General features: G+C 44.4%; 1 protein-coding gene across 2 annotated transcripts in view; it reads left to right on the top strand.

The window, feature by feature from the left end:
• LOC106655299 (agrin-like) overlaps positions 1-27,835 on the top strand; it is a 169,688-nt gene that overhangs the window by 111,268 nt on the left and 30,585 nt on the right. For both annotated transcript variants that reach the window (XM_023461856.1, XM_023461857.1), the window contains one exon: positions 26,205-26,441. In XM_023461856.1, the coding sequence (XP_023317624.1) occupies positions 26,205-26,441 (237 nt within the window). The remainder of the gene's footprint in view (positions 1-26,204; positions 26,442-27,835) is intronic.

The raw sequence follows: 27,835 nt of genomic DNA, 5'->3' as shown, positions 1-27,835 counted from the left end.
AGCACGACGAACAAGAGGAGGAGGAGAAGGGGGAGGAAGAGGAGGAGGTGGTAGCCGCGGCGGCAGTGAACTCACCGAAACACGAGCGTATACGCATAATTAAATGAAATCAATGCACAGTCGCGATATTAATATTCGTTGGCGAATTTCAGCGCGTGCGACGGACGGACGCGTGTGCAGTTCCGAATGGAACAATTTTTTTTCGCCGCCCCCACCACCACCGCCACGTTGCTCGTTCGTTGAGCGAAAAGAGAGAGAGAGAGAGATGTTTAATGCATGGACTCGCGCACTGCACGTATCAGATTTCCAATATGGATAGTTAGGTAAAATTTGTCGGATATTTTACTTTTTGTCGTTGCTTCAGTAGCAGCGCAATTCGCGAAATTGAATGGCATGATATACTTCTTTTTTTTTCATCAACTGCTCCACTTGTACGAATTTCACTTCATCTTTCTCGAAATATAAAAAAGTGCCTCGAATCAAGGATAATTAAAGTTGAAATATTCATTTCTTGCGCGCTTCATTTCAGTGCGGGAGTACGCAGCAGCTCAAGTCTATCTTTCTCCATTTCGTCCTCTCTTTCTCTTTCTTTCTTTCTATCTCTCTCTACCTTTCGATCCATTTTCTGAAACACGCAATAGACATTTTTACTTCGATTTTCCCGCTGCAGTGTGCCTCGCGGGAAATTCATATCTGTACCTTACTGATCTTTCTATTACATTATATAATACCGAATATGAGCTCTGTGGCTTTGCCCCCGCCCCCTCCGCCCTATACCCTTTTCCCCCAATACATACACTTACGTCTATATACGTATAGCCGGAAAGCCGAAGCTCGCATTGTTCGCGCAGGCTTTTTCTTTTTGCCTTAGGCTAGAATATAAAGATGAAGAGATAGCTTCGCTCTCTTCTTCCCTTTCTCTCTCTCTCGTCTTCGAGCTTTATCTAATGAGCAAAAGAGAGACGGAGTGGGAGCTAGAGCTCAACCTCTGGAATTTCTTCTCTCGAACTGCTTTATTTTCTTATTTACAACTCGCAACTTTTTTTGATGCCGGGACTTCGTTTTATCGAGTGCATCGATGTTCTAAGACAAAATTACTATTATTTGGAAAGTGGCACGCTCGAGTTTTTAAGCTACTGCATAACTCTCGCAACTTCAGCAATGATGGCAATGCACGACTACTATACGTTTAGCAGTATATGACTGAAATGTAGGTGTGCGTATATCTTTCGTCTCTCTGTCTCGTGCTTGAGCACACATCGTTATATATATAAAAGCAGTATAGTATATAGCAACAGCAGTAGCGCAGCAGCAGCGGCGGCCGAGAGAAAGCGTCTCTTTTTTCATTTCGACTTATGTGTTCTCCCACGCGAGTCACACACAGTACGTACTACGTAGCAACAGCAGCAGCAGCAACAACAACAACTAACAACATTGAGTGTGCACGAGCGCGCGCGCGCAACTCTGACAACGAGCTTTATACTTCTTGTCGCGAGCGCGCCGTGCAGCAGTAGCAGCAGCTCACACACATTTTCTCCTATATACATACATATCTCCAAGAGAGAAAGAGAGAGAGAGAGAGAGAAAGAGCACCGCGCGTAATTTCGCATCGTGGCGAATTTTAGGAGACTACCGGCAAATTATACTCCCCTTGGCACACACTGGCGCGTATATGCCGTGTGCAATGTGCCACTGCTGCCGTGCGCATTGTGCTGCGACACACGCTAGTATATCGTACATGCGACTCTTTTTGTACAGTGGCACACATATAGAACTATTTTCCGAGGCTTTTCTTCTCGTTTGCCAGCGGTTAGTCTTGATTTTTAAGCCCCTGAGCGGGCGCGCGCGCTCGCTTATATACTTCTTCAACTCTCTGCTGCTGCTGCTGCTGTTGCTGCTGCTGCGCTTTGAGTTATGTAAACGAGCGGAAAAAAGTTGCAGAAGAAAAACATTATTCATGGCGCCTTCGGCCGCGTGCCTGGGCTAATCAAGAAATAGTCCCAGGTATATATAAAACGCCGAGACTATTACGAGTCATAATGTAAACTCGTTATTAAAAATCAGCATTATTTACCGCGACTCGTTCTCTATTCGCATCGTTACATCTTTTCATCGATTATATCGCATTATACTGGGTTCTGCAAGCTTCGTCGAATTAATGACTCGACCCGAGATTGCAGCCTCCGCCTCGTGCGCATAGTATACATCGAGATTCACGTACTGAATTCTCAATGAAGCGTGAGCATTGCGTGACGTACGGTATTATATATAGTGCACGAGGATCGGCTCGCCGGAAAGACGCTTGACTCGCACTACTGCGTATTATACGTACACTCGCGTATTATTGCCTTTCGTGACGGATCATCTGTTACTCGCTGTGCGCGCCGAGCTTCGGAATCGAGCAGCGACACATGTATATATATACGTAAGATCTACATCTGTGTGACATATATATTTATTTGTTATATATGCACGAGTTAGAGAGATAGAGATAGAGAATTGTGCGATGTAAAGCCCCTCGCGATGGAGGAGCTGCAGTACCTACTGCACCGGCAAACAACAAACATCGTCGCGGGCGCGCGCAAGACGAAGTTATATAGAATTTCATCATCGAGAGTATTATCAGCAGAATACATAATATAACTTGGCGCTCGTTTAGCACTCAGGCGTGCATACATGCACTCGCATCCTACACGCACACACGCGAGGCTTGTTGCCTAGAGATCGGAGATTATAGTATACGTACGGAACGTATACATCCAGGAAAGGCAGCGGAGGCAGCGGTGGCGGCGGCAGGAGGAGAGAAACGCGACGCGGGCGTTATATACCGGGGGAGCCGTTGAATATCGAGGAAGGACATATCGCCCAGAGATAATTCTCGGGCGTGTTGCCACCGCCGCCACCACCTCCGCCGTTGCCCTCCTCTCTCTCGACACAACAGCGCGCGGTAGTAGTTGCAAGCGCGCGCAGGAAATACACGGGAAAATCTGCTCGGCTGAGCTTTTGAAATGCGTACTATATACGCGTGTATGTACATAACACCACAGGTAATACAAAGTGCTGCTGCTACTGCTGCTCGAGCGCAGAGAAAGCCCCAAAGATCGATACGATCGAATTTTCTAAATAGGCAAACTTTTAACGGGTTGCTGCTATAGTCTGGGGCCGATCGAGCACGCGCACTCGTACGCTGCACGTAAACACACACACACACATAGCACAGAGAGAGCGTCCGAAATAGATTAACTGTCGCGTTGGCCGCAGCGCGTCATTAAGGATTATGAGTAATTAAAGCCTCGCTTTCTGTCTATCTCTGTCTCTAACGCGCTGTGCTGTATTTGCGCGCCTGCAGCATCGACGCTACGACGACGCGCGGTATTGATCCCAATATTGGCCGCACGATAAGAAATAATTAAGCATCGCGCTTACACACAGGGCGCACGGAGTGCCTTAAAATGCTGCGCATCGAGTCATCGAATTATCCTCTTTACTTTTTTTTTGGTCTTTGAAAGCTGTTCACGAGTACGCAGCTTTGTGTTACCTCGTTTGCTACAGCTCCGAGATTGGCATCATAATGAGTGTTGCAAAACATCAACCAAAGAGCTTAATTTTCGGAACAAAAAGTTACACTGCCGTAAATTGTTTATTCCGACCCTCTCCTTCTCGTCTGCTCTCCACGAAGAATATATACAATAGGCGCGATGGAAAGAGATGAGCTGCTGCTATACTATCGGGTATTCCTAAAAAGGCATAGTTCCCACGACCGACTTTGCCGCGCGATGCCATGCTTATATATACTTTAATTAAAAGCTGAAATTGCTCTCTGTGTGATCGAGCGCGGCGGCGGTGGCTGCACTGCCGTGCAGAAGGCAAAAGCAGCAGCAGCTCAACCGCTCAGGGGCGCCTCGAAAATTAATGGTAAAACGAGACTCGAGCCGAGTTTGCTGCTGCTGCGCGCACGACCGAAAGAACTGTTCAGCCCGTGAAAGAGAGAGAGAGAGCTGCGCCATCGATATATCGAGAGAGAAAGAGAGATAGACGAGTTGCTGTACAGATTTTTTTTCTTTTTTTTTTTCGTTAGGATTCAACAGTGTCTAAGGTTACCTCAGCCGGGATCGATATCGGCCCCGTTCGCGTCGCGCCTTGGCTATGAATTTTCTCAAATGAAAAATAACGAGGGAACTCGCGGAATTTCTAGCTGATGTTACTCGACTTACTGGCAAGTAGAAAAAAACAAACAAAAAAGAATCAGAAGATTTCGCATACACAGCGTTGGAATTGTAATAGGCAATGGTGACGAGAAAGAGAAAGAGAGAAAGAGAGCAGGAGGGTCACGTTCGCCTGGGATTTAATCGACGGTGTAAACGGTCACACGACGCTGGATTAAGGGGTTTTCGGACTCGGTGGAAAAAAGCTCTTAGCGATTATTCTCTTCTCTAGTAACGTGTGAGCGTGCGCGCGCGCTTTCTACTCCCTCTGCCTGTCCTGCCTATATCCCTGTCTGTGCTCATGTATGTAGTGTATGTGCGCGTGTAAGCACATCTCGAACTTCCTTCGTTTCGTTTATTCCTACGTTGTATTTTGTTTTTGTTCTTTTTAAACGGTACTAGTTTAAATCAGATTAGAAAAGATTTAACGGCGGGACTGCTTCGGGGAGTTTATTTATCGATTTTCGCGACGCACGAGCGCGTTGTTGGCGGTGCTTTTCAAATATTAACAAAAAATTACTTGTTAAATATTTTATAGTGCGATATTTATACGTATTTATATACCAATCGAAAATTTTTTACTACTTGCGAGTTCACGATACTCCATCTGTTGAAGGAATCAAAAAGCTCGTAATCTATTATAATAACTTGAATACCAACAAATCTTGTTCCAAAATAAAACGAATTCTATAATATAAATCCTGACATTTTTCCAAACAAAACTATAGTCCATTTTAAAAATTGAAAAGTTTTCAAAAAAATTCATGGCCCAGGAGTTTTTGTTCTTGACCGATAGATGACGTCAAATTGACCACTGAAGTTTATTTATGCATTTTCACCACTAGATGGCGAGTATATTTAGCTGTAAATCTGCAAGTACATTTCAATATTCAATAGTATATTCATATGTGAAAAGGAATTAGTTAATGTAATTTGTGGGTATTATAACTTTAAAAATAACGACTAATAACCCTCTGGGTCCTCAGATTATAAAGAAGTTTCACTACAAGAAAAAGAAGTAAATATATGATAAGACACGTTTGAATTACAAAAGCGATGCGAAAGCATTTCTCGCAGATCATGAATATTACGCAATATATATTACGTATCGTAAATGCGCGAAAATATTAGTTCAGCATTGTGCTGCGTGCAGCAAAAAGCATCTAGCGGGCGCATTGGTGGGTGTAAAGTACAATCAACGCGCGCTGCTTGCTTGCTTACTCGCTTGCTCGGGGTGTCCGTTTACATCGTCAGGGCCGACATTAAGGAAAACAAGTTTAATAAAGAGAACCGCCATGCGCGCGCGGCTGGCGATGGCATTTTCTTATTCTCCGTCTCCAGTTCCTCGAAACCTTTTGAATTATTCACGAGACTGAGAAAGAGAAAGAGAGGAATGCGCGCCGTCGTAGATGCTTAAATCGAACCCAATGGCATGGGTATGTATAACGATATATAAACCAAGTGCGAAGTTTGTTGTGAGCAAGCGGTGAGCGAGAGAGAAAAATATTTCGCGATATTCTGCTGTGTTGTTGAATTTTCAATGAAAAAGGAACGATATTCAATAATACCTCGGTGAAGGCTGAGTCTTTGCGATCTCGCGTTACGTGTTTGGTGAAAAAAGAAATTTTTTCTTTTTTTATCCATCAAGTTATTGTAATGTGCAGTCGTGATAAAAGAATTATAACGAATTTTCGTTCCTTCTCAGCTAAAATATTCTTTGCTTTCCGATCGGTGAAGGGTTGAAAGAAGAATTTCAATTTTTTGAAATAAAGAAAGCGAAGGGTATTCCATATACAAGTTTGAGGCTGCAAAAAGAATGAGTAAGTGAGAGCCGAGCCATGAGAAAACGGCTTCGTCTAATTAGCCAATCAGGACTGTCCGTAAACGAGAGAAAGAGCGAGAGAAAGCGAGAGACGAAGCAGATGTACCATAGCCTGCTCGCGCGCGATTCCCAAGTGAAAATTCTCGGGGTAATTTATTTGGTTTTGGCCTTGCTGCGAATTTCCACGTGTGTGGTTCTCGCATCCGTGTACGTTTGTGTGTATTTGTACATAGTTTTTCGATGCGACTCATCTTTTCTCCTGTGTATTTGTGTGCGTGCGAGCGGGAGTCGGCCGTGTGTACGTATATCCCTGTGGAAAACGGCACATATTTTCATTTGTACGCGTTTAATTGATATTTATTACTTGCTCCTGTCCGCTTTCGACTAACAATAACGTATTTGAGTTTTTCCTTCGCAGTGGTAAGTTTTTTTCACCTCTCCTCGTATTGGAAGCTACAGAAGTGTTCAATTAATTAAGTTCAAAAGTTTTTTTCGAAGCTGTTCATTAAAACTAAAATTGAAAGATACAAACTGAGAAAATAGCGGAAAGATATTAATTCGGAGTTAAGTTAGGAGAAATATCAAGGAAGTTTTTCTGATTTTGAAACACGTGATAAATAACTTATAATTTGAGGGAAGTTTTCGTATAATTTTTGTATAACTGGTTACGTATGATATTTGAAAAGTAATGAAGCACGTATGATCTGTTCAGAACTTTTTGCTCATTCACAATTTTCAACGTTTCTTTAGCTTTAAACAAAATTAAACTTTACGTACAAAAATTGGAAATTTAACTTTCATTTCCTACGTTAATATAACGAAAAGGTAAAATATTTTCTGAAATTCCTTCCTACACAGAGACAGGTACATTTTCATTTTTATATTTTCGATAGAGATAGAGCTAGCTCAGCTTTTAATTAATTATTTTGTACGAAATTGCACAAAAGTAGTCTCGTAATATTTTCGAAAAATCATGCTCATTTTACCCCTCGAGATCCTCTCTCTCAATCCCTTTCAGCTATATTGAAAAGTAGCTCGTGTAAGAGTCAACGTTCATCGCCCGCGAATGAATGACAAATTTGCGTTACTATTAGTCGACATTTATTTAAACTCCTAAAGAAATATATGTTTTAGCGCGCGTAGGGCATTCGTAACATTAGAGAGTCGAGTCTGGGGCGTTGATTTTAACTCAATGGTACATTCTGTCGCTGATCTGCTAATACGCTTTTGCGCATGCCGTGAATTTGAATGCCGCTCTGCTGCTGCTGCTGCTGCTCTACGGCTTCGTTTATTTTAGTTTATCTTTCCCAGAGTCAAAGCCATATCTCTCCCTCTCTCTCGCGGGGCTTTTCAATGCTTTCAGTGTCTTTAATGTTTCAGTTTACCTAATCCTCCTGAATTTTAAATCCTTTCTGCTTTTATAACTTTGATAGTATATTCGCTTGTACTATCGAGCTCGTTCAATGACGTATTTCAATGGAGAGAGAGAGAGAGAAAAAAGAAAAGACTCGAGAGATATAATTATTGCGTACGTGAAAGGAAAAAAAAGAAGCAATCAGCGCCAAAACTTTTTTTCCTGCTACAAATGTCGAGAAAAAGTTGAAAAAGCGATTGATCGTGCCCAGGCGCGCGCCATCGCCATCGACATCGGAAAAGTGAGAGCTGCTGGCGAGGGCAAAGGAGCCCAGCGAGAAAGGAATGACGGCCATACGAGGCGAGAGAAGGATGCCGAGGGAAGATAGAGAGAACTCGCCGAGATTCATGAGACGGGCCACTAAATTTCCCGTCCAATTTCGGGGGCGCGCGCTATACTATATGGGCGTTAACCGATGCGTATGTGCACGATCACACCCGTGTGTTACGTATGTGCAGTGAGCGCCGCGCGAGCGAGACCCCCGGAGAAACTGTTCCGTGTGTGACACGAAGCTGGATAGATAGATAGATAGATAGAGAGAGAGAGAGAGAGAGAGAGAGAGAGACAGAGAGAGAGAGGTACACACAGAGACAGAGAAGCTCGAACGAACGAGACAAAATCGAGCGAAAATTTCGACGACTATTTTACTACTTTCCACTCCGACGCGCGTACGTATACCTTAATTGTTTTCGAAAGGATATCATTTCAATTTTTGTTCCTTGTCTATTAATTTGTTTTATTTCTTTTTTTTGCGAATCGAGCGCAACGATAAACCGTTGTCGCAGAAACGAAATAAAAGCTCGCGTTTTAGTCATGCTATACACGAGCGCGGCAGAGAGACACGAGATTCATAGGGAATGGAGCTAAAGGAATATCGTGGAATTTCAAATAAAAACCGACCGACACTTCCATTATCTATTCATCACTCTCTGTCGTATTTTACATGATCCTAAATCTGTTTGTACGTAAGCGTGTGTGTTTGTGTGTGTGCGTGTGTGTACTCCTCTCTACATCCATCCGTTCGTGATCCGGCGATTGAAACTTTATTTTGCCCAGACCAAATAAAAAGGCTTCGCGGCCATAATAACCGAACGGTTTTGCAATTCTGTTTCAGAAAATATTGTATTAAAGCCGAGCCCTGGGATATTGTACGTTTTCTTTTATCGCGAACCACACAGAGGGTTTTCGGGTTTAATTGCTATTTTTTACGCCGATCACTGGTGATTTTTTATGTGGGCTTCGAAAGCTCGAAAATTAACACGTTCCGGAAATCGTTAAATCTTTACTGCAGCCGTTCGATTCAAAGTCCAAACTTTATCGCGGTCCTTGGGAAAAGTCGTGAATCCAGGAGGAAAATGAGTATGCGTGTAGTTCGATTTATCAAAAACTTTGCTTCGAACTATTGATTGCAACACGGTTCGCAAAAGAAAACTCGAAAAAAAGCTCGCTCGTCCCCTCCCTCTTTTTCTGTATTTTTTTTCTCGCGCTTTCTCGTCTGTACACTATTAGAAAAAAACTCAATTTGACTCGTGTGCTTAAGCCACAAAGACCCCGTAGCTAATTCTGTTTTTCTCGCCGTCAATTCTCGCCGTAGTGAAAACTCGGTAGAAAAACTAATTAATCCTGCCGCGGGTAAATGTAATTACAGGCTCGCTGGATTACAGGAGAATTCGTGCCGCTTAAAGTTGTACAAGCTACACCGCAATGATAGAATCGCGCCCACTACTGCTGCTGCTGCTGCTGCTGCTGCTAAGACCCTGCTGCCGGCCGCCGATGTAGATTTTCCCCCCGAAAATTTAGTCCTTTGTCCGCGCCACGTTTTCCGCCCACTCCGCGCTCCTCCCGCAGGGATATAAATTCAAAAGCTACAATGCAACATACGTCAAGCGCTAAAAGCTTCGCGGTTTTTGTGGCTTTCCAAACGATTATTGCCACGGTATGTTACGTCTCTTCTTTCGTTAAAAAAAATATCAATATTTTTTTCTTTTTTGTCACCCGTATAATAAAATAATCTAAATCTGCCACTAAGGAATTTAGCATCGGCCACAATTATGCATCACTGCGCTGTCGCACGCGTCTAAATCACGAGATCGATTCGTAACCTCTCTCACCTCTCTGTTTGTGTCTCTCTCTCTCTCTCTCTCTCTCTCTCTGTGCGATATGCATCGTAATTTACGCTCTCAGGCTTTCAAAGCCTCCCAGCAATGTAATGACCTAGGGCGATTCGCGGATTAGTTATATTCGGGCCTTTTGCCCATACGAGCGCGTAGTATACCGTCCACGTATATATATCTGATGATGACCTGCTCGACCCATTCCGACGAATAGCTTGTTTGTCCACTTTTTGACGCTATATATAGAGAGAGGCAGAGATAGTTCGGACTACAGAGGTGATCGCGCAACGCGCGCACATAATGCCGAAATTAGCAGTTGGCCTCGACGGATTGAAATGACACAATCGGACGCACTCGATTAATGATCCGTGACAATGATTTTACGCCTGCTGGGCGGCGGTGGCAGCGGCAGCGACTCTGTATACCTCAACGACGAATTCGTCATTTAGTCGATTTTACTGGTGTCGCTGATAGGACGTTTCTTTTTTCGTGCGTGGCCTGATTACGCGAGTTTGAAAGGATCACTTTTGTAAATATATCCTTGCCTGCCTGACACGTTTTGAGCGGCGATGAAATTTTTAGCTAATTAAGTGGCAAAATTAATCTACGAAACCGGGAGTATGAAAAATGGCAGAAACGAGCACGAGCGCAATTGAAACTAAGATTAAACATTGAATTTCTCGTTTATATATAGAGGGAGAGAGAGACGTACGTGGTAGAGGGCTACGTGTACTGTGGAAACGCTAAGAAATTCGCGCATCTCTCTCTCCCTCTGATAATTGGAAAACGTCAAGCTCTCTGACGCCGGTGCTGTTGGTGGTGCTGCTGCTGCTGAATGAGCGATACGTCGAGCTTTTGAAAATAGAAAAGCCATTTCTCTCTCACGAGTGTGACATTTCCACACAGGTTTAATATAACAGCGCCGCTGCACTGCACACCACTCGTGTACCAGCACAAACACACACACAAATACACACAAGGGCTTGCGTTGATTGCATAAATTCACCCCGTGCAGCTGCCGGCTGAGCTTGTACACAGTGCGAAAATAAGTAGTATAGCCAATTTCGGGTCAGACCAGCGCATTTTATTTTTTTCGTTCTTTTTTTTCTTTTACTTTTTTTCGAGACAATTAGTCGCCATGAAAACTCGGCGTGCGGCGCTAGAGTTTACTTCTCAAGCATGTCATTAACATTCGCAACTTGGCCGCTTGGTGCGGCTATACTTTTAAGCCTTGCGTACACGCTCCAACACTTTAATTTGGTCTCGAATTGTCTTACTTCAATTCTCGGGTCAAACTTGTAATCCTACTACTGCTACACTGGCACACTGCGCCGCGCGACGTATATACCTGGGCGATTCGGACCTGCGTGGGAGAGTGAGGGAGACAGAGACGGAGAGAGAAGTTATACTTGGAAGTTACTCAGCGCGTACAGCTCGTATACATATAGTTATATACACAATGCGGGACGCGAGGCTTGTTTTGCTCGGCTGTTGCCAATTGCTGCGTTGTGTAAAGAGAGAGAGAGAGAGAGAGAGAGAGAGGTAGAAAGAGGTAGAACGCCGCGAGTCCACGTGTAAACGACAGAGGAAACCTTTTGTTCGTGTGTTTGCGCGCGTGTTTTTTTTCCCGTGCAACCTGGAACTTTTGTCATTCGCGCCGTGCTTTTCCTTGTCGTTGTTATTGTTGGTTTTTTTTCACGTCCAAGTTCTCGTTTATTTTCCAATATTCTTACGATGAAGAATTTTCTTCTCTTTTTTCAATGCAAACAATCCTGTGTATCAAAGGTGTAGAAAAGGAAAAATTATCCTTGGGGGCACAAATTGGCCCCAGCCCCGCTCGAGTGTAACAGCAGTGATTTCTGCCATTTTCTTCGGGGCGGTAAGGGCGCCGCGCGACATCTTTAGCGCGCTGGTGCAGAGATGAAGACTTTTTAGTTTGGGTAAAATATTCTTCCGAGCTTTTTGGCTCGTTTGGAGAAAGAATATATGTATATTCCAGTTTTGCATGGGAAATGGCGTGCCCTGCAGAAACCATGAATAATAAATACCCCATAAACTGCTAGCGACATCTTTTTCGCACCTATCCTCTTGCGCCAGTCCCGCTTCTTCTTTTTTTTCTTTATAGATACAATATACACCTACGTATGTATAAGGGCACAAACTGCAAGGTGCACTTTTACCTTATTTTTGATGCTCTGGAATACACGCGCGACTAAAAGTCTCGGAAACGTTTGTCACTTAGAAACAAAAAAAAAAACACGCGAAAGAAGTGAAGAAGCTATCTTAAAACCGAAACTTTCCTCAAAATCTTGGGCGCACAAGTCGAAGATCGTACTATACACCAGCCGAACGAGGAAACGTGCAGGAGCACTCAAGCGACTTCAGACGTTCTTGAATAATTAAAGCTCGCATGCACCTTGAACGACGACGATGAGGAGAGAAGAGGCAGAGGCAGAGCAGCAGCGCCGTATAGCCTAGAGTGAAAAGAGCAGCAGCAGCAGCGGCAGACGTTTTCTAAGGACATGGAAAACTTGACTAGGCCACATCGCACCGCCGAGTGGCCCATAGTGAAACTACCTTTCTCTCTCTCTCGCTCTCTCTCTTTTCTTTTCTTGTATAATAAAAATTTTTACATAAAGGGCAAACGCAAGAAAGCGATAAAACGGAAAAGTTTCGCCGTTTTGTGCGACGCGAGTGCAAAAACAAAGAAAGCAAAAAAAAAAACCGAGAAAGAAAAACGAGACTTACGTGAGCTGTGTTTTTGAATCAGAGTATATGCGAGCGAGCCTTACACAAAGGCGCTTACCTGCTGTGCACCTGCATGCCAGGCCATACTACCTGCAGCCAGTTCGGCCGCGCCTGACTGCACATACATATCCAATGTCTCAAATGAGGTTTATGTACGAGCGCGCGTCGTCGTCGTCATCGTCATCGTCGTCCGTCTATGCATAAACACAAAGAGAATGCGCGAGATGAGGAGGAAAATGATTATCCGGTGCAGGCACACGAAGCTAGCCGCTGGTAGCCGCTGCAGCTGCAGCGGCAGCAGCACTAGACACCACCACTGTGCGCAAGAGAGTTCGATCGTCGCACACGCAGCTCTCTCGCGCGCGTTTAAAACCACAAACATCCTGTAGGTGGCATAAACGGCATCGGGAGAGCTACGGCTAGCTCCAAGCTGGATCGACTTATGTATATATTTATATATTTGACGTATTTACAGTTTCACGGAGCTCGAATGTGCACCATTTCGGGGCAATATTCATTAAAGGAATTTCTACATGCGCAGTGAGCATGATTTCCAGTTTTGCAAGTGCGTATACATATGACGAATACAAACAAGCTGCAGCCCAGCGCAGCACGTACACATAGAGTATAACGTATAGCTCCCAGAAGTTAGTGTATTTCTCTACTCTATGCTCTCTCTCTCTCTCCTGGCTCTCTACATCTCGCTTACTCTCTCTCTCTCTCTCTCTCTCTCTCTCTATGTGTGTCTCTTTGGAGGAGGAAAATCAATATCGAAGGGGCAGTAGTTGTAGCAGTAGCCTGTAGCAGCAGCTGTAGCAGCAGCGCGCGCTGCGCCTAGCCAAAGAGCCGACGGATGCAACGGCGCGCACGAAACACGCATCCCCGCGCATGTGATAGTTTATAATACGCAAACGTGTAGAATACGAAATAAAATCAGAGTCATCGTTGTCCGTGAAATATCCGCGAATTAATTCGAGATCTTGGTCGTCGAATCGCTCGCGGTAAATCGGTCTCAGAGTCAGAAGAAAATAAACAAGAAAAACAACGAAGAGCAGCAAGACTGTGTGCCAGTGAGGATACTCAACACATACACAGAGAGCAGAAAAAGAAAGGGGAGCCTCCGTGCCAGCCAGCATATCAACGAGCAGAAGCAGCAGCAGTAGCAGCAGTGGAGCCACGTGGCAGCTCGCAGGCCAAAACACCACCGTTGGAGAAAATACATACAAGCACGGCAAAGCTGCCGCCGCTGCACACGAAGCGCCGTATCGCGTCGCTGGTGCAGAGCTTGCAGCCATTTTGCCCCGCGTATATTTTATGTGCATGTACACAGCAGCACGAGCACACACGCACGCGATATCCTTATATATTTTCCTCGTGGACGAGTCTCGCGCGTGACGCGTACAGCTTGTGTGAAATATATATAAGATTTTTTTTTCGATGTTCATTATATGCACAATGCATTGACCGGCTGAGTGTTTTAGCTTGTTTGTATGTAGCATGTTGACGATTATAAACGAGGCGTGTGTATAGGTAGTTCGAAATGTACGAGGAAAATATTTGAAAATGTTGTGTATGTGAATTTTTTCGAAGTATCCATTGTACGTATTGACATTTCGAATGGTCACTCTACAACGTTGACTGAGCCCAATGAATTTTTCATTCCTCGTGAGAACAGTTTTCTACAATACCCAAAATTACGATCCTCGGATTCAAAAAAATTAAAATAGCCTCTTGAAGGTGCAGCACACAAAAGCTCATTCGGCGAAGAAATTCCGAAACAGCTATTCGCGCAAATTTAAATAGAATAAGTAACGAGCCATACGCTCGGCCATCAGTTATGTATAGCAGCTAGTAGTCGAAAAAAGCCTTATATACGCGTACGCCCCTCGACACGAAAAGCGCACAGCGCAATAGCAACTCAGTGGTAGCAGCACGGGGGGAGCTTATAACGAAAAATGTTTCTAAAGAAGTACTTACTACGCGATCTTTCGCTCGACGCATGGCTCCTCCTACTACCCGTGTATAACCTACATTTTCCCTTGTAACAGTGGCATAATCATAATAATGATAATAAAAACTCTCTTTTTCTCTCTCTCATTCTCTCTCTCTCTCGCTCAGCAGGCAATGCAGTGCAGTGTAGTGCCTGGTTCATGTGTGCATGCTGTATGTGTGCGAACGAGGCGAAGAAGACTGCGCAGAGTAACAAAGACCTAGTCTAGGCAATTATGTTTTCTTCAAAATTTTCGCTCTTGCTCCATTCATGAAAAAAACTTTCAATTTCTTTTCCCTTTTTTTGTTGTTGGCCTTTCAGCTCGAATTTAGCCTCAATTTTAATTACCGCGCCAATTTTTTCGTGAACTTCTTTTTTCTCTTCTTCTTACCGAAAAGCCTCTCTATTCTTCTTTCTCGTCCCCACTTTTTTCCGCCTACACAGAGTGGCGGAAGGGAGAGGAGAGAAGAGGAGAGAAATTCGTTTAATTTTTAATTACCCCTCTCTCTCTCTCTCTCGACTTCTCGATCGCTGTGTATTCTCAAGCAGAGCTTGGGCGCGTCATAATATATAATATATTTATACTTCCAGGGTAATAACTTTCGGGTACACACACACATATACACGCGTACGTGAGCACGCGTTCTTGCGCAGGATGCGACGCGTCATAATTTAAAGCGAAGCCTCGTTGCGCGATTACGACGCACTCGAAACTTAATAAATAACGCACTCTCGTGCGCACGTACGTACGTCGAGCTTTAATTTCAACAAAAAGCTCCTCACTTCGAGCTCACACATACACATACCACGAATCTATCATTCTCGTCTCATTAAACTCACACCCTGGTTGGCGCGCGTCTCGGGAGCGCTCTTCTTCTTCCTCGCAGCCAATATCTTTCGCTACACTTATTTTCCCAAGCTCAGCCTTGGGAGAGAGAGAGAAAGAGAGAGATGAGAAAAATCTTTCGAGACATCGATTATTTCGGCCGTATACGCCACCGCTCGACTCAAGAGTGAGAGAGAGAGCTAAGAGCCAAGGGCGCGCGCGCGATGTGTGCAGCTCTTGAAAAATGTACCTATAGGTATATGTGGCGGCTGCCCTCGTGCTTCAACTCGGCGTTGCCCATAAAAAACTCAACGCTCTCTATATAGCGTATCCACGGGATCGTAAAAAAGTATCCACCGGAATCGAATTGTTTATCGCCCGGCGAAATATGCGTTGACTAGATTTCCAATCTCGTGTTTTTTTTTCGTGAGGGAGGCAAAAGGCGAAAAATTATTGGAGAATCAGTTGCGCGTGATTGTGCATGAGAGCAGCTCCACGTAATTTAGATCTCTAGCAAGCGCATATACGCGTTTTCCAAAGATCGTATCGAAATGTACACATGTTTTAGTTACACGAGCGTTACGAGAGAAATCGCGTCTAAAAATATCCGCACACGGAAAAAAGGGAAAATTAACGACCCACTTGTTTCTCGATTATTTTTGCTTATCCGAAAAACTGTACTTCTGAAACAGAGACGTAAACGCTGCGATGGCCGCTTTTATTTTGTTTTTCCGAAATTTCGCATATATTTGTACTAATTGTCGTCGATAAGAATCATTGGGTAAAACATTTTTACCAACTTCCTTACATAATTTTTCAGTAAGCATCTCACGATCAGAAAATTATAAAAATCACGCAAAGTTACCCGCTTATACGCGTACCACTGGTAATTATACTCATTTACTCCGTGCCACAGTCTCGGCATATCAATTCTCAAGTTTTACTCCCTTTTTCTCTCCGTTTTCTTTGTCGGCTCGCTCTCTCTCTCCCCTCAGCCGCGTAATCGCGCGTTTGAATCTTTGCAAAAGCATATAAATGTCGCTCGCTCGCGCGCGCGCGAGTCCGTGGTGGTAATTCATTGACAATTACACCCGCGATTTTATCATTTCTTAATCGAGTTAAAAATTCATCCGATAGCAATTTCATATTTGATTTTCCCCATCCATGCGGCTCTGTCTTTCTCTCTCTCTCTTGCTCTTGCTCTTATATGTTATACCTCGAGCTCCGCAAGGTATGCATATATATGCAAGGCGTAGTTTGGCACGATCCACATGGTGTGTGCGTTGAACAAAAGCATGTACTCCTCCACCGGTGGCAGGCAGGATAGCAAGGCGGCAGCGGCAGCGGCGCTGCGCACAAAGTTTCACAAATTACCATATAGTCGCGCGCGCTCGCAAGGCACTTTGGTCTAGTAGATAAGTTGCATCGGTGTATGCGTGTCTGTGTGTGGATGTAAGAACCAAGACACAGCTCACACTTACCTTACACCCATAAGCTGCACCCACACACACGCCTTACATAGCCGCACATCTGGTCTCTGCCTTGTATTATATACAACACTATTATTTCCTATCCCCGAAGTTTGTTATAAATATAAGCGCACAAGTATCGTCGAATTTCTATGGATAAACACGGGTCTTTATTTGCAATTTGTAACATACGCTGGTATTATATAGTAAAAGGAGCATGTGTATACATCTTACAATACATTATAACGCGAGCTAGTGTGAAAAATACATCTCAATACATCTCTTTCTCTCTCGTGCGAAACAAATCTCTCGACACGCGCACCGGGGCCTGCTGCTGCTGCTGCTGCGAAGGAGGGAAATAAGTGTATTCATATTTTAATCATGCTCGACTCCTCGAGTTCGAGGAGTGAGCGGATTATGACGAAGTGAAAGATTTAATTTCCGTTGGGACTCGGAAGATTGGCATAAAGTGAAGGTGAAGCTCGTGGGCGCGCGTAGCTGAGCTTGTGGTAATAATAAAAAAGATTTTTAACGTACTTTTAAAAGATTAATTTCTTTTTTTATCTTTCCTTTTTTTCGTCTGTGTACATATAGCGCGGATGGAAGCTTTATCAAGCGTCGGTGTACTTTTTCATTAAGCTCGGAAATCCGATGTACGTTTGAAAAAAAAACTTGGTATAGTTTGAGTGCTGCTCGAACTATGAACGGAGATTTATAAAAAATCGAAGTTATTTTCAACTCAAGACAAAAGTAAAAGAAAGTGGAGAAATAAGACGAGGGAAGAAAGCTCAAGCTCCCATAGCTGCTAACCGAAAAAGCCTCGAGTCGCGTAGGAGCAGCAGCTGTTAAGTATGTAGATGAAAAATGCAGGGCCAACTTCTCTTTCTCTCTCTCTCTCTCGTGTGAGCTAGCTGCCTTCGTTCTTACGAGAGAGAGAGAGAAAGAGGGATGCCATTTTCTCACGTGCAAAGCGGCGGCGTCAGTAGAGAGCAGCAGCAGCAGCAGCCCTTTGTCTCGGTTATATACCCTTCTGCGTTCGTATAGATCGCTCGCTCGCTCGCTCGCGCCCCTCGGCGCTTCTACTCGGGTCTCTGACTGACATTTTGATCTTCGGCTAATTTTCTCATCTGCGCAGAGTGAGGCAGAGAGAGAGACGATAATATAGGTATATATACCTGCGCCGGTGTGCATCATGCCATGGGCTCTATTTATACGTGGAATCGGCGTTTGCTGCCGCGCGCTGGCAATACATTATTCCTGAGGTACATTTCGACGCTCGACGCGCGCTCTAATATATAGGGAGCATCTATACAGGTATACATTGTATACACCTGCAGCGGCTGCCGGGGTGGGGCTTGTTTTTTTGTATCGTTCGATCGTCGTGTTTCTACGGGGCTCAGCTTGTGTACGTCGGCTGATCCGTGAATTCGATTTGCAACTAAAAAGAAAATAGAGAGCAGAAAGGCACGGTACGAAGTCAAGGCTGTGGCGGCCAAAAATGGGCGTGAGGATACTAATTCGTTATAAATCGCGTCGCATGCCACGCGCACGTACATATTTTATAGACACGCGAATTTTATAACTTTCGGCGACGACGAATGGATAGGGGAAGAAAAAAAGAGTAAGTAAAAAAAATAGCGCATATTCGCCTATTATACTCGGCTGCAGTGCAGCATATATGAAGCGCGCAGCAGTAGTAGCAGCAGCAGCAGGGGGTTTTATGCATTACACATCGAACGGGGTCACAATGCATTTAGCCCGACGACAATAGCGCCCGGAGTACTCGAGAGAGGCTTTCGTTTCGTGTGATTTTCGCGAGTTCCTAGCGCGAGAGCGACGCTATAACGAGAGAGTATAATATATAATTTATATAATATATATCAAGGAAATTGTCTGAGAAAATGTATTACACATACCCTTCGCGCAGAATAGGCTCTCTCTCTCTCTATAGTATCAAGAGACTATATTACACACACACATATTGCTCTATAGGAGCGAAACATAATGGCTTTAATAATTACGTTTGGCCTATATATTGCGAGAGAGAGAGAGAGCTTGCAAGCACAGCACCATTGCACTGCGTTTAATTTCGGGGCGAATCGATGAATGTAACGCAATACACTCTCTAGCAGAATTGAATATATGCGCGCACATATACGAGCGCTGAAAAAAAATTAATGGTTTCATCAATGCCTCCTGCCGGATTGGGCTATTATTTTTAGAATAATTTCGTAAATTTCCTGTATGCGTTTACTGTATGTATGTGTGTGTGTGTACTAAAAGTACTTTCGGATTTCGCTTTTACACTGTACACGCGCGTTTGTATATTTATACGGGTTCCTTTGTTAATTTTAGTTCTTCAGAAAACGAAGCTATTTTTAAACGGAGCCGCGAGCTCTCGCAAAGTATATACCCTCGCTGCCCCTTTCCTTTTTTTCATGCACCAATGGAGAAAAAAAACTTCATTTTCAACTTAATTAATCCATCAGAACCACGCGATGAAGAATAGCACATAATACGCGCTCAAAGCGCTCCTTCTAAATTTGAGCGAGGCAAGTAAAAAAAAAAGAGAGAGAAGCTTTCACCTGCGACGGCCTCGCGCGCGATGCATGTGGTATATATATACATCTATATACCACGGAGCCGCGGTGCACACGTACACTTTGCTGTGTGCTGCAAGCTCAAAGAAAAAGAGATTCTCAAACGAGCGAGTAATAAAGAAAAGCCAAGAGGGAGGCTCGATAATGATGGCTCTTCTTTGACACGTGATATTTCCTTTTTCCGACTCGCATGATTATCGTCATTCATTCACTGAAATAACACGTACGTTCGCGCAAGCTCGAGCTTGTGCGAGTAAATTTTTATCTCCTGCCGATTAAGACTTCGTTATTATCTTAACTTTTTTATTCGTGTCATTATTCTGATTTCGAATATAGAATTCAACGTAATAATTGACAAAATTGTTATTATATTTTTCTTTCAGTACACCATCCCTGATGATAATGTTAATCAGGAAATTCCCTCTCCTCGAAACATACCAGCGCGCGTCTAGATAAAGCTCGCCCTCTTGATTCCACCTAGTTTGTGGCTGTGTGCACGATACGTGTGTGTGCGCCCTATCTCGAAAGGCGCGCATTGCTTGACCCTCTCAGCTACTTAATTGCCTGGAATGTCTAGACTAGGCGGAGATATACATTCTTTTATTTTTTCGCGTCGTACACTTTTTCACCCGAGCCACACTCTTGCTCTGGCCATTTAACGTTTTCATTCAAAAATTCATGCGTCATTATATCATTTGAAAAAATCGTCAAATAATTTCGTACGTCGGAATAATTCTTCTCGTCGGCTATCGATCTTTCGAAAACTCGTATTCGCGATATCACACATTTTTCATCGTTTCATAAATCAAAGAAAAGAGTAAAAAAAATTTCCCCCCAAAAAAAGAAGAAAAAATGATGATAATAATAATAATGACCTGCAAGCTCGCTCTCGTTACGTCATACATTTTTTTTAAACTGCTGCTGTCTCGTCTCACTCGATTCCGGTTCAATAAACTTTAGTACAGTGCAGTACGTGCTCACGGGGTGCGCGCGCGCGCGAAAGTTACATAGGTCGATGCATTCGTCAATGTGTACAGGTGTGTGAACCAACATGTGCCGCTGCTGGATGGCGCCACGCGTGAACAGACACGCAGACGAGTTTATTATATGTGCTGCGAGGCAAGATTTAAAACGATAATCGATTGCTTCGCGCGCGCACGCTGCTGCTCCTCTATCAATTTGGAATACGCACTAAATACTGCTCATTAGAGCAAAACCTCGAACTTATAAACCCTACTGCTGCGCGCGAGCACCCATTTCTATTAATTAAGATAGAATATCTATAAGGGGAAATTTTTCATTCAAATCCTCGACAAATCGATGGGAGGATATTAACGACGCCGGATTTTCGCATGTATAATAATTGTGCTCGCTTTCAGCTCTCTCTCTCTCTCTCTCTCTCTCTCTCTCTCTCTGCTCGGCGCGTATATCAACGCGTTGAGAAATTTTCTACAAATGTTGTCATCAACGTCGTCGTTTTAGCTAATTGCACACATGCTCGCGCATATTACACATACACGTGTGTCGTTAACGTCCATCCCCCGTCGTAGTCGTACAGTAGCAACGCGGCACGTCGTCGTGGAGGACACCGTGTGACACTCGCGCTCTCTGCGACACACAGGATCGTCGGTTGGGAAATTTGCTAATTGTAGCCTTGAGCATATCGTCGACGTTGGCGCGCACAGACACACATACGTATACTGCACACGTACTGCAGCAGCGACTACGACAACGACGACGACGACGACGACGACGACGACGACCCGCAGGGTACGATTAAGCTTAAAGGAGATGTGATCATCGTAGCAGCAGCAGAAGCACAAGCAGCAAATTCTGCTACGTCGACGATCTTCTATCTATGTATATAGGCGCTGATAATAATAGCCCGTTGTAATGCACGTCTTACGTCTTTTTCAGAGAGGGATGATGTCGAGGAAAAAAAAACAGCAAAAGATCGAAAGCTTATTATACGCGCGCAACTTTGAATTTTTCGTAAAACCGCGCAGGGTAAACGTTAAAGTTCGTCGCGATTGACCGCCTTACATCCTCGATAATTGGGCACAGGGAAGTGGCAAAAGTCGATATCCTCTCTGGCGCACGATGCCGATGCGAACGAGACGGGCGGCCGTTGCGGTCTCGTTATGAACGTCTCACCGGAAGCTCGCAGCTCGTTTCAATTGTAACTTCTTGTTACTTCTCGTGTGCCTCCAGCAGCTGGAGCAGTATCAGCTATGTGTGCTAGCTAGGTCTTCATTCGTGCATGTATAACATCTCTAGACTTTGAAACTGTCGTCAGTTTTCCGCATCGATTTTGCATCAACGATATCTCGACGTGGCATCGAAAACAATCGTGTGAAATTAATTCATCTTGTAAAGGATTTATGAAATTTTCGATTATTCAAAAATTTCAGGTCCCTGGTATAGCAGCGATAAAATTAAATGGTCGAAAAACCAGGTAAACACGACGTTCGCGACTTTACGACGGCACAGCGTGTAGCACAAGCGGCAGTAGCAGCAGCAGCGGCGGCAACCCGACTACATCGTGACGCGCGCACACACTACGGGGACGATGAAAAACGGCGCGTCGTAAAATTCTCGGCGCATATCCTATCTATCAAGCCGTTTTTACCTCTCCAGTTGGCCGTGCCGCTGCTGCTGCCTGCCTGCCTGCGAGCGAACGCTATTAACGGTACGATCTCTCGTATATAACAGCCAAATATATATTTCTCATTTCACGCTGCAGCTATAACACGCAGGCAGTGTGTATACACCCGAAATAACAGATGTATCTTTGGCACTACGACTGACGTCGACATTACTCGTTCTCGCGTTTTGTTTTATTAAAATACAACAGCTAAAAAGAGCCATGATGGAAATTTTTAACATTAGTAAAATCCTAATTATGAAAAAATTATCGTTTCAAATGTTTTAAAGTACGTAAACATTAATGGACTTGTTTTTGGGCAGTTCTATCGGTTTAAAATACGATACACCACCTCACACTTTCGCCGCTAGATGGCGAGAACCTTAATTCGTAAACCTGGAAGTGATTAAGTAATAATAATTGTATAAGTCGCCTGGTTTGTATAAGACGAGGCTAAGTCTCTCAACTACTAAGTATTTTTATATAATTTTGAGAATTTCTACTAGGAAGGGACAAAGAGAAAGAATTAAGAGCCTGTTTTGACAAATCTCAAACAATGTATAAACCGTATAATATCTAGTGCATTTCCGCCGCTCTGCTCCTCGCACGCATACAACTGATGAAGAGGTAAACGCGCATAAAAGCCTCATTAGAGCGTCTGCGGGACCGCAAGAACTTGCAGTTTGCGGTTCGCGCTCGCAGCAGCAGCAGCAGCAGCAGCAGCACACACGCGCATGTAAAGCTGGTTATATCATGGAGCTTGGAAAAGACGCGTCGTCGGCATCATCGCCGTTGTTGTTGTGCGAGAACACGCACATTATAGTTAGCGGGTATGAAGAAAATCAGCTTAACACGTTCTCCCGCGTTTATAATGCTCGTTGACTCGACGACACGCGTGTCGACGCATTAAATCAAACCGATACACGACGCGCGGGCGACGATAAAATCACTCGGACGAAATTAAACGAGTTGTGCGAGGGTATGGGTACGTACGATGCGGCTTAATAAAAGGTAGTACGTACACGCAGTGACGGAAAAAAAATAACGATTATAAAACGCGATATCTCTAGGTATGTGTGTGGGTGTACGCGCGAAAAGACTCGCAGGCGGAAAATGCACGCGCTATACAAGCCGTACAAATGTGCCGAAAGTGTGTTCGCACGTACTCGGGACACGTGCATGTATGATACGTACGTGAGTCTCGCCAGGGCGCAGCATCTCTAACGAGAAAAATAATTACATCGTACATATACGGAATTACAATGCGCAACGGTGCTGAAAGTTCCATCTTTCGCTCGAAAAGTAAAATTTGTTGGAAAAAAAAACGGAGGGGAAAAGCTCCGTACGCGCGAGTATGTACGTCTGTCCATGTACGCGCCTATACGTGTACCATTGCTAAGGTTAGGCAAAACGAGCAGAAAAAAAGTAGAAGGTGGGCGAAGGAAGGGAGGCCGAGGGAGAAAAACGGACGCAAAAGTCGAGGTATATTTCACCTTTTTTTTGTTGGATCATAATCCCGCACTGAGTTGAAAGAGAATATAATACCGCTTCGTCGGACTTCCTTCGTATTATGTGAATTATGGAGAGAGATCGTTTCTATATGGCCAGGTCTCTGCGTGCTCGGATGGGTTATTAATTGTGATATTTGCGGCCTCCGCAGGGGATGGAGAGAAAGAGAGACAGAGAGAGAGAGAGAGTTTGAAAATTCGCCTATGATCCGCGAACACAATTTGCGCGTCATATGTACAGAAGCTTTTTTTTCTATACTCTTCCTGTAGTAGCGGGCAACTGGAAAAATTATTTTCTCTCCGTGGCGAGTATAACACAACGTTTATACCCTATACGTATATAACGAGCTGCAAGATGAATCTCAACTTTAGTCATTACGACCGAATGGGTTAAAATAAACGCGCGACCCGTGATGTCCACAGTACTGCGTGAGGGGGGAGACAGAGACGTTTTTTTTCAGCAAGCAAGAAGTTTCACTCCTCGAACTTTCGAGAGAACAATACGGCTTTTGCACATACGTAGAATAGACCAGATGAGACTATTAAGGAAGCTTGATTTCATTGTGTATAAAAACTTTTACGTGTTTCCTCCTCTTTCCTCTCCTCTCTCGCTGTCTCTCTTTTTTTTTCATTCGTTACTGCCGCTATATTCCCGAGTCCTCTTCTATCCTAACAAAGTTCCGTATGTATACACAGAACAACGCAAAAAAAAAAATTCCAAAACTTTGCACGCGCGTATGCGAAAGTTTTTCAAAAATAATAATTAACTCATATAATGTATAAAAAGTATTCCGTATAGTATAGTTGGTTGACTGTTGTTGTTGCTGCTGCTGCCGCTGTAGTTGACTTACATCAGGAAATGCGTGCGAGCGGCATCAAAAAATGACGATGTCTATTCGTATAACGACACGCAAAAAAAGGAAAAAAAGAACTCGAGCAAAAATCAAGTGTAATAACTAGACAGCCTCATTACAACGCACGCAAATTGCATTAACTCGCTGTATAAATCTCGGGTTCCACGGGTGCGCGAGCTGGCGGTCGTGTTTTTGCACCGTACTAACGCTCGTTTTAGCTCTTTCTCTCTGTCTCTCTCTCTCATCTCTCTTTTCCCGCGCACACACGCGCGCATACATGCATGCATGCATATATACTGGGCAGAGCTCGCTCGCGCGATGATATAAAATTCGTTTAATTGCGAAACAGTCGTCGTTACATTCCACCGGCACGCACACACGCACACCTGTATATAAACCTATTCGTGTATACTATAACCCATACACGCAGATACACACGTATAGTAGAGAGTAATGGTCTCTTTTAGACCATGAGCGCGATGGGGGACGAGCGTGCGTTACATTATATTGCCGCGCCGCCGTTGCTGCTGTACGCCGAGGAGAATTATCTGCTTTATTTTCTGGAAACCCTCGCGAGAGAGCCTGTATGCACAGTCGTTCGATGCGTTTGTGGCGCGCGGCACCCGTGGCAGCGGCAGTATCAACTTTATCGCGAGCAACGCCGCTGTGCGATCGGTTTTTATATTTATTATTATGTATATAAAATTCCGCTCTCGCAAGCGTCGGGATATCGTGCACAGTCATGTGCCGAATAATTAGTTATAGGTATAAGGTTTTTAGGGGGGCTTGTAAGATTAGCGATCGACCTTTGGCCATGGCCCGTTCTCTCATACACACACACAGACACTTACTAGCACACTCACATTTCATTACATACACGCCGAGAGTGAGTGGCTCGGTGGCTTCGGGGGTGACAACTCGAATTAGCCTCTCTCTCTCGCTTGTCGTTGTGTGCGCTCTCAGCTCTCGTTGGTGCTACTGCTCTGGCTGGCCCTACTACTACTGCTGGTGGTGGCGGTGTGTGCACTGCGAGCGCAGTGCGCCGCGCTTAAGTTTCGTAATTGTTAATTAACTAAATCCAAACTGGCCACTTTCACGCTCACGCGCGTTTGTTGAATTATTCAGACCTCTCTGAACTGGGCGCGCGTGAGCGAGAGGAAATTGCTTCTTGCGCGTACTCCATGTGTGTGTGACTGTGTGTGGCATTATATCTATAGTTGTGTGCGAGGGAGGATGTTATACTGCCCAATTCGTACGTACGCGTGAATTGTGTACACACTCGTACATACCTTCGGGGAAATTCATTTTCATCGCCCTTTTTTCCTTCGCCGCGTGTACGATCATCGGCACATGGTCAGTGTTGTAGCCCCTGTCCATGTATACACACACGCGCGCGCGCGTGCACTGCTGGAATAGAAATATTTTTCCTGCTCGTTAATGCGTGTGTGTATTACGTTATACAAGCAATAATTACTCGATGCACCGGAATAATTAATCGACTAATAAGCGATGAACAGCGCACGCTTCCCACGCGCATAATCGTATTCCCGGTTCTCTACGCTGCGAACTTTTGTGCGCCGCTCGGCACAAAAAGACGATTGTTAATTACGCGTTCGTACTTAAATATTATATATACACATAATGTACGTTGGCTCGAGGCAGCTTTTGCACGCGCGATATAATCCCCTTGATACGGCTGACGAGAAGCTTTTCGATTAATTCATAATTTATCGTGCGTAAAGGCGCTCATGTGCTCGTGTACAATGAAGAAAAAAGAAAACAAAAAATGCGACTGGCCGTTTTTGCAGGTTGCCACCATGAAGTTTCGTCGATTACCCGTTGGTCTTTTGCTACTCAATATTGCTACGTGCTGTTACATATTCCCGGCAGGTATAATCGACCCTATTATTCAAGCATTATAAATTTTACCAAATAAAATGTAGTTAAAATTAAATTTTACGATCGAGACAATTTTACTGACGTCACGACACACTTGTCTTTCTGTTACAGAAAAAACCGACCCCTGCGCCAAGCTGAATTGTAGCCTCGGCTCGCACTGCGTGAGGACGCCCGACGGCGAGGACGCGCGATGCGAGTGCATGGACTCGTGTCCGAGCCACGGCGATCACGACGCCGCGGGCCCGGTTTGCGGCAGCGACGGCGTCGATTATCCCAGTCTCTGCGACCTGAATCGCGTCGCCTGCAGCACGTCGACCAACATCAGTGTCGCCTTTCGCGGCAAGTGCGGTAAGTCATCAGCTGAAATAGTTTTATTGGCTTTTGTTAGAGTACATAACAGTCAGGGGTCACACGCCACCTATAGCGGTCAATTTCATTACTCGATTCGGCCAGCGGGCAACGACTTGCCAATATTATGATAACATATAATTTAGGAACAAGTATTTAGGCCCCAGCGGGGATAACTCGCTAGCAGATTGCCTCACGCCATCTAGTGGTTAATAAAAAAGGTTGCCTCGAGCAGCGACTTGCTGTGATATGATAAGATAGCAGAAATAGCGCGAGATCGTGAAATAAAAATTTCCAGGTTTCATAAAGAGGTCTTTTTACTTTTGAGCCTCCTTAAACCACACACTCGAGCTGTACACAGTTATTCCAGATGGCCAGGGGTTAACAAGATCTCTTAGGCAAAATATATCGAGTAGAACACCATGGTAATATATAACACGTATATAAAGCTCGTGATGCTCTGTGAAGGTGTCTGACCAAATAGCGATACATTCCACTTGCACGTCGGCCGGTGTATATGATGTATAAGTATGGATAAACGCGCGTTTTGCAAATATTTCATCGTTGAAGATAATAAAATAAATTGAAAATCGGTCAGTCGATTCATTTTCGCATAACGCGCGTACTGCACACACGCTGTGATACATACACACTCGCGCGCACACACACACTTATATAATGGCGCTGCGGCGCATCGGAAGTTATAGCCAGGCTGCACGTTCGTTAGCCAATTCCATTTGATCGAAGCTTTGTTCGTGAAATGCGCAGCCGAGCCCATTACAACGCATAAAGTACACCCTGAGCCCTCGGCCTCCACCGGCGCCGCACACCCCTTCTCAATCCTCTTTTCTCTTTGCCGAGTGAGAGCGGTAACGTTCAGCTGATTTAGAGACTGCGGCGCATGTATGTATGTATATATATACGGTTATGTGCGACGACTTAAAGCTCGTCAATCGAATGCGACAACTAATTCATTTTACTGCAGAGCCCGTCGGTCAAATGTACATTCACGAACCTCTGCAGTATGTTTCATCTGTACAGCCTTTGCTGTATACTGGACTTCATTGCGGCTATACAAAAAAGTATCAACGATGTACGAAAAAAAAAATTGCTGCCGAAAAGGCACGATGCATATGCTACAAAATAGCCTCGAGTCTGTCCTACAAATAATGCATAAATATATGTACACAGACCGGAAACATTCGCATCTATGTATATTATAAATGAAAGGTCGCGAGCACACGCGTGTGGCGCGAGCTTGTACGTGGCATATGGATATTTTGCAAGCTTGGCTGAAAGAGGCAGAGAGGCAGAGCTAGAGCTAGAGAGAGAGCGTGAAAATGTAATGTATCGGCTGCCATAGATTTTCTCTTTGTCTCTCTCTCTCTCTCAGC

The sequence above is a fragment of the Trichogramma pretiosum genome, unplaced genomic scaffold (assembly GCF_000599845.2).
Source record: "Trichogramma pretiosum strain Unisexual culture from Peru unplaced genomic scaffold, Tpre_2.0 scaffold12, whole genome shotgun sequence".
NCBI classification, from domain to species: Eukaryota; Metazoa; Arthropoda; class Insecta; order Hymenoptera; family Trichogrammatidae; genus Trichogramma; species Trichogramma pretiosum.
The sequence above is the reverse complement of the archived record's forward strand: the minus strand, read 5'-3'. Positions and strand labels throughout refer to the sequence as shown.